Raw genomic sequence first — 15084 nt, 5'->3', positions numbered from 1 at the left:
AGAATACACGTAGAATCACTTTGTGAGTCGATTTATGCATGTTCGTCCGTCCGTCTGTAGATGTTAAATTGTAAACAAAGTACAGGAAGCATTTCTGATCCGATTTGGATGAAATTTAGCACAAGTCACTTCTTTGGCCCAAGGACTTATTTGAAGGACCCTATTGAAATTTCTGAAAATCGGTTCAGATTTAGATATATTCCGTATATTGTTTCGTCCGATTTTATGTAAATGGTGCTTATATATCTTTCGATTTGCACGAAATTTTGGATAGTGTACTGAATTGAGTCTTGAATTACGTATGTTAAGTTTTGAAAAAAATCGGGTCAGATTTAGATATAGCTCCCATATATATTTTCGTTCGATTTAAGGTAAATGGGGCACCACAGTCCCTATGTATCATTCAATTTGCACTAAATTTATAGCGTACTGAATTAGGTCCAGAATGATGTGTGGTGCTAAGTTTCGTGAAAATCGGTTCAGTTATAGATGTAGCTCCCATATATATTTTCGTCCGATTTTATGTAAATGGTGTAACAAAGTCCTTATATTTCCCTTAATTTGCATTCTTTCGATATTAAATAAATGGTACACTAAAGACCCATAGCTAGGCCGATTGACACAACGTTCTGAAATTAATATAAATTAATCTCTGGCAAAGTTTCCTTGAAATCGGTTCAGATTTAGATATAGCATAGCTTCTATATATAATTTCGACCCATTCATGTTTATTGTACAACAAATAATCAATGGGTGTCTGATTTAAATAAAATGTTTAACAGTGAGTCATACCAAATATCGTGTGTAAAGTTTGCTTTAAATCTATTTACAAAATTTAGAATAGGTTGCAGAATGGCATGTGTTGGGATTGATGTTAGTCGGTTTTTTAATAGACAAAGATCACATGTTTAAGTTCGTTAAATTTCTTGACAATGTTCCTTCGAAAAGGCGACGTCTGTTAGGATACATATGTAGAAGGTGAATTTGGTATTTATATCGAAATACTTTGGAAAATGCATATGCGAATTTTATAGGATCGATGCAAAGGTCGCTAACAGTGTCTGAAATAAAGAAACAATGAAATGCAAAACTAACCACACAACCGAGTGGAGAGACGGCGGTTCTAGGCAAAAGAAGGAGTAGTCACACGGTTGCAAAATACATTTTTGTATCAAAAGAGAGAGAGAGAGGGAAAGAGGGCGCAAACAGTGGAAAAGTAGAGCGAAGTATGAAAATGGTTTTGATATTAATAAAATTTTTACATGTTTTGAAAAAAATAGTGACTTTCTCATGATTTCATTTTAATTTGCAATATAGAAAAAAAAAATTATGAAAATAATAATTTAATTTTTTTGTGCATAAGATATTACCCCTATAGGAACACTCAAATACACCATTTAAGATTTCTTGACATTTGACCTATCTGCCAAAAAATATATTTTGTTTTTAAACTATCTATTTGTATTTTTTTTAATTACCCAATTGTCTATGGTCATGTTTAACGGTAATTATATACAATTAGTGCTTGTTTTTGCCCTCCCTATCTTCATTAATCGTGGGATAATATTTTTGAATGTCGCCTAAAATTTCGATTTCAAATTCATTTAAATTCATTATTTTGCTAACAGTGTCGTGTTATACAAATGTCATTAAACATTGTACGTGGACATGTAATTAAAATGCGATTTGATATACAATGTTTCATTGCCAACATGTTTTTTTCTTTAATTGAAAATTCCCAGATGACCTACAGATGTTGGAATTGTGCTGACATTTTCTTAGGGGGAATTTCAAATTACCACAAGAAGTATCATTCAATTTAAAGAAAAAAAAATTCTTTAATTTTTGCACAAAAAAAAAAATACTTCAAAATAACCTTGAAATATAAATTTTCAATTTGTCCAAATGCAACAACATTTTGCATGTGTGCCATCTATCCATCCATTGTTCGTTCGTTCGTTCTCTGTCATCATGAATAAATCTATCTATTGACACTTTCCTTTTGAGCAACAATTTAGTAGAGAGAAACAAAAGTTCATTCAATTTCAAATAATAGTTTAATTGAAATGAATAGATTGACAAACATTCCATTCAATCAATACCTCAATAAATACATTGTTGATAGTTTCCTTCTGCGTCAACATAGTCAAATTATTTTTTCTATATAATTTTTTTTCTTCATTCGTTTCCCTTTCATAGTGCGGTACTGATGATGATGATAACAAACACACGAATGCGATTTTTTTATTACCTTAGCACTTTAGATTTAAATTAATTAAAAATATTTACTTTTCATTGAACACTTAACTTATCAAAATCAAGGCGAAAAAATAGATAATAAAAGTTAATAGAAAAATAGTTATTAAAAATCAAAGTATTTTAGAAATATTGGTCAGCGGTGGATTTTAGGGGAAGAACTTGAGGACTAAAAAAATCATAACTGAAATAAACAGGTGTACATAATTTTAGTGGTATATATATTTCGTGGTCTGTATTTTACTGTTATTCTCTAAGATGAATATTTAGTATTTAGATAATAGTGAAAATATCGCCACATGTTCAAGTGGATTCTTAAGTCGGTGTAGGCCTATTAGGTCTCTAAAAAATTTTATCACACCCAATTATATTTAAGTTTAAATATATTAACTATTATATTTAAAAAATATCAATTGTGATCCCAAATTTTTTATAAATTGTGTACTCAATTTAAATTCATATTAAAAAAATAAATAACCACAAAATACTCACCAATTAGCAATGATATAATTGTCATAACTAAAAAATAAAAATTCGCTATTCGACGAAACTGCTCGAGTAGATTTTGTGGCAGAAATGTTATGAATGTGTATTTCGTTGATTTAATACGATTCAATTTTTGTTTTCGTTTTTTCTTCTTGACCTCCTCATCGCCGCCAATTTTTATTTGCAGCCAATCATTGATGGTGCTGACACGCGAACCCTGCAATTGACAAAAAATATAAATAATGTTGAGAATTTTTTTCCAAATAAATAAATTAATATAATTAAAGTTATTATAGCGTTAATGACAATATTATAAAATTAATTTGTATGGCTTGTTAGCTTTAATAAACTGTGACACATTTTTAATTTATCTTAAACAAATAATGGATTTGTTTCGGCTTAAGGTTAAATAAAATTCAGTATTTTGTTTTCTGCTTTTTTATTTTTTATTCTCCAATATTTCGACTGTCTTGGACAGTCATCTTCAGGGAAATACTAAAAGATACAATTATTTAATAAGGTTTTCACAGAATAATATAACACAAATATTACGTTATGAGAGAAGCTACAGGTTTGTTACACCGTCTATGCTAAACTAAACTTTAATTCGTCTGTGCTTATGAACTAAATTTCTATACATATGTGCACAGTGGTCCGTGTCAGTCTTGTAATTCATTCTCTTCTCTTGCGGTACATTTATTATATTAAGCATTTCTAAGGTAAATCGTCGTTTATAATTGTTTTCCTGTGTCAAAATATCAACGTCTTTGAAATTTGGCGTATGCCCCGTCATTGGGCAATGTGCTGCAAGAGCCGTCTTTTGTTCTAATGGCTTGTCTGCATCAAAATGCAGACAAAATGCAGACAAGCCATTAGAACAAAAGACGGCTCTTGCAGCACATTGCCCAATGACGGGGCATACGCCAAATTTCAAAGACGTTGATATTTTGACACAGGAAAACAATTATAAACGACGATTTACCTTAGAAATGCTTAATATAATAAATGTACCGCAAGAGAAGAGAATAGAAATGTATAGAAATTTAGTTCATAAGCACAGACGAATTAAAGTTTAGTTTAGCATAGACGGTATAACAAACCTGTAGCTTCTCTCATAACGTAATATTTGTGTTATATTATTCTGTGAAAACCTTATTAAATAATTGTATCTTTTAGTATTTCCCTGAAGATGACTGTCCAAGACAGTCGAAATATTGGAGAATAAAAAATAAAAAAGCAGAAAACAAAATACTGAATTTTATTTAACCTTAAGCCGAAACAAATCCAAACAAGAAAAATTAAACAAATAATCATAGAAGGAGGTATTCACTACAGAATATCTTGAGCAGAAAATATTAAATAATTTTCTATCCCCCATATATCCACAAAGTTTTCTCATAGAATATTTCTGGAAAAGGAGAAACGTGTTTTCAGAAAAAAAGAAAGAACAAGAAACAACGTGAGCGTGATCAAATCGAGGCGTACTGGAGTCAGAATGAAATTTTAACAACGAATAAAACACTAAACGAGGATCTGGAATGAGCATTTTGAAAAGCTTCTGGTCTCAAATAGACTGAAGAACAATAAAACATCAGGTGCCGATGGTTTAGCAGCCGAACTGTTCAAGACCGGTGGTCAGATGTTGATTACTACAATTTGGCTAGAGGAATGCATGCCCAATGATTGGAACCTCAGCATCCTCTGTCCCGTGTACAAAAGAGGAATAAGACTCCTTCCCACCGCATATAAAATGCTAACCAGCGTGTTGTGTGAACGACTAAAGCCAATGGCTAATGACATTATTGTTCCATACCAATTTTCACTCTGCGCTAAATACTGGAAAAGACCCACAAAAAACATATCGATACATTCCACCTATTCGTCTACTATAAAGCCGCATTCGACAGCCCTATCCGTTCAGAGTTATTTAAAGCCATGTCTGCGTTTGCCATTCCTGCAAAATTAATACGGCTATGCAGGATAACATTAAGTGGCACAGGGTCAGCAGGTAAATTCGGAGTCTGCCAAAGTGGACTCGGACCAACTGTGGAACTTGAGAACTACAGCTTCGAGGTAGTCAAAGATTTTATATACCATCGTACCTCCATGAATAGAACTAATGACATCTGTTTTGAAATTCGGAGAAGAATTGTGTTCGCCAACAGAGCTACTATGTTACAATTAAGCAGTTTAGAAACATGGCCACCTCCCGCCAGTCCAAACTCACTCTCTACAAGACAAGATGGTACTACCCGTTCTGTTGTATGGATCTTAAGCATGTGAACTTGCGTAAGCTGATGGAGTAGCTCTCGGAGTATTTGAGATAACAATTTTTCGAAAGATATATGTACCGATCTGCATCAAAGTTGTACCATTTATTCCCGTATATCGACATAGTCAGACGTATCGAGCTGCAGTGAGTACGTTGGCTAGGTCATGTTCTCATAAAATATGAGAATACCCCAGTTCAAAAGGCATATAAAAGCGAACCAACTGATGGTTCTCTTAGAAGGAGAAGGTCACGATTTCGGTGGAAATATCAAGTGGAAGATAACATCACGGAACATGGTCTTTCACAGGCTCGGCCTAAGGAACAAATCTTCTGTCACAAGCCATCTAAGTAGTAATGTCATATTGGTTGGAAAATGAGACTTTATATGGAATCGGGACTTTATTTGGAACCGTGTTAAAAATATAGTCAGATTAATTCATTTTACCCTTAATGAATCCTGATTGCCAAATTATGATATGCCTTGAAAATCCCGAAATGCCTCATTACTATGAGAGACAAAATCGGGGTCATGGTCTGGGGGCTGGAAAATTCCTACTGGGAATGAAAAAAAAGAAAAATGCCATAGGTCAAAGTTTGGAGATGTGGGGATTTTTGTAAGTAATTTTAGCCATTAGTTTATTTAAGCCGGGCTCCAAACATTACCATAGCGATTTTTCATCCACACAGTATTGTACAAAAATGCCGGTCATAAAATTTTAGATAGGGTTCTCAAAGATAAGAGATCGATATTTTTATACCCTCCACCATAGTATGGAGGGTATATTAATTTTGTCATTCCGTTTGTAACTCATCGAAATATTCATTTCCGACCCTATAAAGTATATATATTCTTGAACAGGGTAAAATTCTAAGACGATCTAGCCATGTCCGTCCGTCTGTTGTAATCACGCGATCTTCTGAAGGAATTGAGATAGGATGCTGAAATTTTGCATAGGTTTGTCTGCAGGCAGGTCAAGTTCGAAGATGGGATATATCGGTCCACGTTTAGACATAGCTCCCATATAACAGTACCCCAATTTTCGGTATTTTGAGGTTCTTGGGCGCGTTTTTCAACCGAATACGCTGAAATTTGGTACAGTAGGTTCTTATTGGGTACTAAATGTCCCCACAAAAAATTAGGTCCACTTTTTCTTGTAGCCCCCATATAACGGTGCCTCCTAATTTACAGTATTTTGGGGGTTTTGATCGTATTTTTCTACCGAATTGGCTGTAATTTAGTATTTCGAGTTTTTAATGGGTACCAAATCTCTCCACATAAAATTTACCTATATTTATACCCAATTTTCGGTATTTTGGGGTTCTTGGGCGCGTTTTTCAACCGAATACGCTGAAATTTGTACATTGGGTTCTTAATAGGTTCCAAATCTCTCCACAAAAAATTATGAATATAGGCCCATTTTTTCGGATAGCCCCCATATAAGGGTACCCCCAATTTTCGATATTTGGGGGTCAACCGAATTTGCTGCAATTTGGTAATTTGTAGTCGTATATGCTAACAAATCTCTCTACCAAAAATTATTAATATTCGCCCCCTTTATGGGGTAGTCCTCATATAACCCCCTTTTTTATATTAAAATAGTTATCTGATTTGTTCCGCGTTTTGAGTTTGGTTCTAAGACTCTTTTGTAATAATTTCACCTGCGGAGGATAGAGAGATAAACAATTAGAACGTATGGTTGGATAATGAACTATAGCCGCAGTTAGATCTAGACCCTGATTGGAAGTTCAAGAATTTGAACTAAGCTTGGAAGAAATAATAAGATGGGCAAAGTTCGGATGAAATCTAAATTTTCTGAAACGGATTTGGTCCAAAGAAACATGGGGTCTAGAACCAATATTTCGATGAGGCACATTTTCACCGTGTTAAAGTGTATACACCCTCATTAGCCATAAGGCTGAGGGTATAATTATCCTTAAAAATTTTCTAAAATTTGTATTATGGTTTACATAATCCGTTTTTAGAAATGTCGGTATAGGTCCACTTTTTGGTATGTTCCCTATATTTTCATTTCTAGTACCTATCAGTATATCTATGGTGGAGGGTATCCAAAGTTCGGCCCGGCCGAACTTACCGCTTTTTCACTTGTTAATATTTAATTGTATGTATTTATGTATGTATTTCAATAAATTCAATCGTTTATTATAAATAACCTCTATGAAGAGTAAGGTACAAATAATATAATCGTATTAAGTGTGGATGAGGGTTGCCATGTGCAAAAAGTAAAGAACTACTGCTGACTTAATCACCATCTCTAAAACCCCTCTCCATGTCATCAAAAATAAGCAAAGCTTATATCTCCCACCGGCCTATAGTACTTACATAATACGTGAACGCCCCCTTACAATGCTTCTTGATGACAAATCTATGTTGTATTTACACCATTTCTAGTTGGGCGTCATATTCTGAAATGAATACAAAATAAAACCTCCCAAAAACATGCATTTTCATACAGTACTCTCCTATAATTTAAGTATTAGAGAGGTTATAACGTAGGATTGACAGTAATTGATGCAGCTTTTAAATAACAGAAAATGTTGTCATACTTTTCAATCGAAATTTGTTGTTTTTAATATTTGAAAAAATGCTCAGTTTCAGAACCTTTAACTCCCTACTAATTTGGAATTTTGTAATACTTTTATACCTCACAACTGTCTCTCTCTCTCTCTCTTGACAAAAATAAATGTATTGCTCCCAAGAAAAAAAATCATTTTTCGGCTGCGTTTTGTTTTGATATCGTTCTCCGCCTCTCATTACATGGTGTTCGATATTTCAGACTCTATTACTGACCTCTACATTGGTGTTGCAAAATTCGCATATATATTTTCCAAATTATTTCGATATAAATACTAAATACAATATATCAAACAAGCGTTGATACGAACAACAAACCCAACCGAATTATATTATATGGTTGTTCTAATGACGCATAACGAAGTTGAAGAAAACATAAAATCAAAATAGAAAAATTAAAACGACAAAAAATTTTCTGTGCTTAAGAAACCCGCCACCAAACACACACTCCAAAGTTGTTTTTTTTTTAACCTGTGACATGAAACCACTATAATTGCATCCATAGATGCAGATGCATCCATAAAAATTATTTTTTCTGTGTAGTTTTTAGTCCTCTCAGGCTATATTGATCTGCTTACTGAATTTATTTTTTTAGAAAAGATCGGCCTGTTTTTTTGGTGCGTGAATACCACAGACATTTTTAGTGCTAGATCTATATTTTGTCATTCCTCCAATTTTAGATAAAGCAAAATTTGATCCAAAATATTCTCCGAATCATAAGGAAAACGATTATGTTTCTAAATATAGACATGATGCCTTATCGAGTATTTCTGTAGATATTTCGTCTACAAACATAAGACAATTTTTAAGATAGATTAGAGAGTTATTGTAAATATAAAATATTTCCTAAGACCTTCTATTGGCAGAAGTCCTCTTAAAGAGCACAGGATATATAGCGTTTATAGTTTCTACCAATCAAGGAGCTGCTGAAAATTTTACATCTATAGGAAAACTTTTAATTTTTTAAGGAACTTTTTACGGATATATTAAATTTTTATAAAAGCTAGATATTCCTCTAGGTATTAAAAAAATAATTGATTACATTCTGAGATACAAACGAGCTATATCCAGATTTATTTGTAGATTTGTACGAATAATGTTGATGTAAGATTACAAAGTAATCGCAGTGTGACATTCCCCTGCCCATAACACTTTACCCATTACATCAAAATATGTTTGTTTGTAATTGTGTAACACTAATGCCGTTTACTTTATGTTACCCCAGAGACTTATACTATATATATACTGCTTATTTTTATTAATTAATACAAATCATTTTGCGGTTACTGTGCGCAAAAATGCAATAATAATAAACGTAATCAATTAACACTTGGGTGTTTTTTTTTTCATTTTTTTTTTATTTTAAATTAAAAATTATTGAAAACACCATACTGTACGTATGTACATGTGAAAATGCTAACAAATCAAAATGGAACATTCTGTAATACACAAATCACAAAAACAAGGCAAAAGCATTATTGAACAAAAAAAAAATTGAAAATAACAACTACCACATGTGCAAACTTCATGCCAAGGTTTCGACTATAATCGGTGTTACATTATTCCTCAAGAAAACATGAAAAACAAAATAATATTTGTTATAATAATTAGAAACCTAATACGAAAAGCTGTTAATATAAATAGAACCTTAGAGCAGATTCTCAAATGGAAATAGTCAGTTAGAATTTGTTTAGATTTTTTTTTTTATTATAGAAAAACAGATTATTAGTCTATAAAATGGTTGTTGAAAACAGAAGAAAATTATTAAATTTTATGTGTGTATCAATTGTTTGGTTTAATGCTTGTCATTGCAAATTGTATTTGCCAGGAGGTTAATAGAGTTCACAAGACAAAATATTTTTAAAACATTGAATTGAAACCAGCAGTTATATGTGGCACAATAAACAATGAGGTTTTATTGTTCTTATTCGGAATTATATTATATTTCATTATTTCATTTGCAAACTTGTATTAGGAAAATATTATTTCTAGACTATTGTTGATTTAAAAGTGGAGAATTATTGGGCCGTTTTTATTACAAATTACCTTATGTGATGTTTTCTTTTTTGTTTTTGATTTTTATAGGGAGCATAGTGTTCTAAAGTGCCCAATTAAGCTTAATTTGAAAATAATACAACCGATAACAAGAGGTAATTATTTATGAAGACCCCATGCTTTTTTGAAACAATGTCACATTGAATGAGAATGTCTTATTTTTTTTAACGACAATAAAATATGTCATTAGTAATAAAAGCATAAAATCAATAAAGATATTTGGGCGCGAAATAAAATGTGTTACGGTCATGGACGATTTGGTGATAATTTCATATTGATCATAATAAAAAAAACAGTGAGCGGAGCAGTATTGTCGGACGGGGCCGACCATATGATACCCTACGCAACTACCACGAACTCTAACTTTCTGCGGTTCTATATTCTTAAACTGAGCAATATTTCGTGATATTTGCCCCCTTGATCGATTATAGGTCAACAGCTCTACTTTCTAACCCTGGCATATTTTTCATTTTTCTTGAAGTGTATTTTTACGCCATAAAATAAAAAAAAAACTGGTCACTTTAGGTTTTGGTTGACTTGATCCTTGTGTAGGGTATAATTAAAGTTTCAAGCTTGATGAAAAAATAATTCAAAAATATTTTAGAACAAGTAAAGAGCACATTATGTTCTGCGGATCGAACTTTTTATATTTTGGGGTGCATTCAAAGTGTAATCTGAATATTCATATAAGGATGTTATGATGTTACGTGATATTAGGTTGTTCATGCTCTGAAAGAATAGTGTTCCAAATTACAGACACTCTAGTTGAAAAACATAAACGGAAAATTTTTATACCCTTCACAATTATGTTGTCAGGGTATTATAGCGTTGTGCAGTCCCAAGAGTTTGTTATGCCGAGAAATATTGGCCCTAGACCCACCTTTTAGTATAGACATTATATTATAACTTTTACTACAGTTATGCACCAATCGTCACAAAATTTTGCATGCAACCCGGCCAAAGAAGACCTCTATTGTTTTTGGTAATGATCCGTTAATATTTAGGGGATGAAATGGACGAAAAACTTATTTTGTCTGATTTTCTGGTCGCTCCAGAGACCGCAATTATGCCTCGAGCATCGTAAACACAAAAAGGCGTGTGACCAAAGAACAAGCATGTTTCCTCTCATGATAGTCGGCCAATAGTCAGCATGTCCAATGGATCCAGACTTCTGTGTGAAAAATGGCAATATTTGTATTCTATGTGCGAATATATTTACTACTGAAGGATATAGACCGGAGAATTCGATTTTATATACCAGAGGACTTTTAAATTGGTACCAATTATATTGTTGTATGCTGTACTATGATAATAACAAGTGTCTACCATTACCATTACAACATTAGAGGGCATACATTCCGAGCTGATAGCTAGGATATTTTGCATGAGGTTCCGGTTATGGTCTGGGACGAGGCTTTAATTTTCTATGATGATTAGAATGTATTTCGGGGATGAATTGAACCGAAAACTTTATTTTCGGTTGGACTTCTAGTTGCTCTTGACGCCACAATTACAAGCCGAACTTTACACATTTTCCGCCGCTCTTACCAACTAATTTGAATGGCTGTCATGATAATGAAGGCCAATATTTTGTCAAATGAACCATTTTTTTTTTTTTTTTTTTTGTATAAAATAATGAAATTTAGATGATTCGAGTGTTTTTACTCCCGGAAAAGATCCCGCAGATGAGCTGTTGGCTTCTAATCGGTCAAAAGAGTGCATATATCGCGAAATATTGCCTTGGCTCAGTATATAGATCCGCAGGAACTTAGAATTCAGTGTCAGCTGAATGGGGTAATATATGATCGGCCCCGTCCGACTATACTGCTCCGCTCACTGGTATAACAAATTTAAGCGCCATCATTTGAAAAATGTGGTTAATGTCTTCAAAATACCGAAAATAGGATGGTACCATTCTATGGGAGCTATACCAAACCGTAAATTGGCATTAACAATTTTTGATACCCTATAATAATTCTATAAAAAAAATTAAAGCAAAATCGATTGAAAAACGTGCCCAAATCCAAAATATGAATTTCTACACTTTTTGTCTCATAATCTTATGTGTTGGTTATTAACACTATCATCTTATTGAAATTGATATAATTTTTAAGCAAACAGTATTTTAAACTTCTTGAAATCACTGTGTACATCAAACAGTTTTTTTTTGTTTTGATTCCGAAGCAACAAATAACACTTTTTTTGGTTTAATGACTTTCCTAATGTATGGTGTGTGTGGCTCTGTAGAACGATTTGACAGAATTTATGGGATTCTGGTTTCTTTCATTCATTGGTTTTGTTTTTTTTCTCACTCAAACGTCGTTGTTTACGAGCTGTATTATATTTCACATGTGATTTTAACAACAATAACATGCAGTTGTAGACAAATTCATGTTTAAAACCCTAAACTATAGCATTAGGAGGAATACAAACATATTTATAAATAGGTCGTAAAACTGAACTCAACGGGTGGTCTGTATCCTTTGGTGTATCACAATATCCACATTTCAGATGTTTGGTATAACACACCCAGTCTCTAAGTTCGAATGTCTTTTGAATTATAATTGTAATAAATATTTATTTATTTTGTGGACTTAAAGCGACTTTGTTTTGCAAAATTTTGAAGATACTGCGCAAATAAAGTGTAATAAAATTTATTTCTCCTTTGATTTGTGGAGGCGTGTATTTTTAATGGTAGAAACATACACAATAATGATATTAGAAGCAAATTTTTAGTTGATATATAGAACAGAAAAAAATAAAAATTATCCTCATACTCTTTACGATTGCTATAGTCTTCTAAAAAATATTCCTAGCAACACCTCCCTTAAAATATTCTTTAAAAATGCCACGCGCCTTGGATGATCATTGAAAAAATATTTTTTAAAAATGCCACGCGCATTGGATGACCATTGAAAAAATATTTTTTAAAAATGCCACGCCAATGGCCTTCCAAGGCGTCTTTAAAAATACCACGCCAATGGCCTTCCAAGGCGTCTTTAAAAATACCACGCAAATGGCCTTCCAAGGCGTATTTAAAAATACCACGCCTTCCAAGGCGTCTTTAAAAATACCACGCCAATTACCTTCCAAGGCGTCTTTAAAAAACCACGCCTTGGAAGGCCATTGAAAAAATATTCTTTGAAAATCCACGCCTAAGACTTTCCTTTAAAAAATAAACACCTAAAACTCTCCTTTAAAAAATCCACGCCTAAGACTCTCCTTTGAAAAATCCACGCCTAAGACACTCCTTTAAAAAATCCACGCCTAAGACTCTCCTTTGAAAAATCCACGCCTAAGACACTCCTTTAAAAAATCCATGCCTAAGACACTCCTTTAAAAAATCCACGCCTAAGACTCTCCTTTGAAAAATCCACGCCTAAGACACTCCTTTAAAAAATCCACGCCTAAGACACTCCTTTAAAAAATCCACGCCTAAGACACTCCTTTAAAAAATCCACGCCTAAGACACTCCTTTGAAAAATCAACGCCTAAGACACTCTTTTAAAAAATCCACGCCTAAGACACTCCTTTAAAAAATCCACGCCTAAGACACTCCATTAAAAAATCCACGCCTAAGACTCAACTGTAAAAAATCCACGCCTAAGACACTCCTTTAAAAATACACGCCTAAGACACTCCTTTAAAAATCCACGCCTAAGACACTCCTTTAAAAAATCCACGCCTAAGACTCTCCTTTAAAAAATCCACGCCTAAGACTCTCCTTTAAAAAATCCACGCCTAAGACTCTCCTTTAAAATATCCACGCCTAAGACTCTCCTTTAAAAAATCCACGCCTAAGACTCTCCTTTAAAAAATCCACGCCTAAGACTCTCCTTTAAAATTATTCTTTAAAAATCCACGCTTCTGATAGTCCTTGAAAAAATATTCTTTAACAAATCCATGACTAAGGTACTTTTTAAAAATCTAAAATTAAAAAAATCCTCGCTTGAGGTACTCCTTAAACAAAAAATCCACACCTGGGATAGATCTTAACAAATTTTCTTTAAAAATCCACACCTGTGATATTTATATTACCTTCAAATCTATTTTGAAAATTGCACAGAGAATCCTTTAAAAAATAGCCGTGTCTAGCTGTCGATTTTTTGTTTACTTATTGTCTCAAAATTTGGTTACAAGCTTATATATTTCTTTCTACGACCTCCCACTATGCAAATTTGTTTATATTTTTTAATTATATAATTTTGTTTTAATAATAATTAAATCATTGTATTTAATTTTTTTGGTTTGCATTTTTTTTACCTTGTGCCACTTCCATGAAACACTTTCTTTAACAAACGATGTTGTTTCATTTTTCGTAAATAGGGGTATGCCATAGGTGGTTGTGTTCACACGCCGATAACCGCCCAAATGATCATGACGGCCAATAAAATTCATGTTTCTCCCTGAAGAAGCTGACTGGCGAATTAATACAGGAGGGGCGCCAAAACACAAACACTCACTCTCACTTTTCACACGCACACTTTGCGCAAGCATTCAGCAATCAGAGTAGTTTTTTTTATTCACAACAAATTACAACACAAAATTAATATAATTTTTATTATTTAATTTTTAATTATTTTCTTTTTGGGGATTTTTATTTTCATCAAATAAAATTTTTATTTCCGCAAAAAATTTTAATTTATTTTGTAGACTTGTTATGCGTATCATTTGTTTTTGTTGTTTGTTATTTTAATTAGAATATTTTTGTAATATTTTGTTGTATTATTTTCGTGGGTTACAATTTATTTTGGAGTGTAGGGCTGTGGGGTAAATGGTTGTTTATTTTGTTTAGTAGTTCTTTTCTTCATTGTAAGCACATTTTTCCAAATTTTGGTTACACAGATTTTTTCTTAAAGACAAGTTTTCCGAATCCCAACCTTTTTGTGACTAACTAAATTGTAACAAAAAGTAGATTGAAATCATTAGATGATAAAAAACGCACTTCGTTCGGCTTAGTTGTTGTTGTTTTTAATTAATTCACTTTGTGTCTTGTTTGAGCCAGTTAGGAAATACAACTACACCAACAACACCAGTGACAGCAGCAGCCAGTAAACCTTAAAATCGTAGCATTTATTTTCAAATCCGATGTCTAGTTATTGTGTAACATCTTGACGTGGTTTGTAACTGTTAATTATGTTCGTACAGCAGCAATTAGTGAAGAACAATTAGATATAATGAGATTTTTCACTATTCGAAACTAAACATTTGGCGGCATCATAAAACAATTGTATAAAATACGCCCTCATTTGTAAGTATTATTATTTTTATTGTAAATTGGGTTGGGTACAGGTGAGTATCGTAAATTCCTACAACATATTTTTTTTAAATCCACACTTAAGAAATAATTTTTAAAAAGGCCTACTAATTGAAAAAATATTCTTTAAAAAATCCACACCTTATATAGACCATTGAAAAAATA

General features: G+C 32.7%; 1 protein-coding gene across 1 annotated transcript; it reads right to left on the bottom strand.

The window, feature by feature from the left end:
• Positions 1–2748: 2748 nt before the first annotated feature.
• On the bottom strand, positions 2749–14062 carry LOC133333001 (phospholipid-transporting ATPase ID-like; the record flags this gene model as incomplete). Its single annotated transcript, XM_061541341.1, has 2 exons — positions 13926–14062; positions 2749–2959 (listed from the first exon to the last, which is right to left on the bottom strand). Coding segments are annotated over exons 1-2 (346 nt in total), but the record flags the coding sequence as incomplete, so codon positions are not given.
• Between the last annotated feature and the right edge of the window lie 1022 nt (positions 14063–15084).

Source organism: Musca vetustissima, unplaced genomic scaffold (assembly GCF_032173495.1).
Source record: "Musca vetustissima isolate MV318-11 ecotype Yass unplaced genomic scaffold, APGP_CSIRO_Mvet_v1 utg14477, whole genome shotgun sequence".
Lineage (NCBI taxonomy): Eukaryota > Metazoa > Arthropoda > Insecta > Diptera > Muscidae > Musca > Musca vetustissima.
This window is presented reverse-complemented; position numbering and strand designations above follow the sequence as displayed.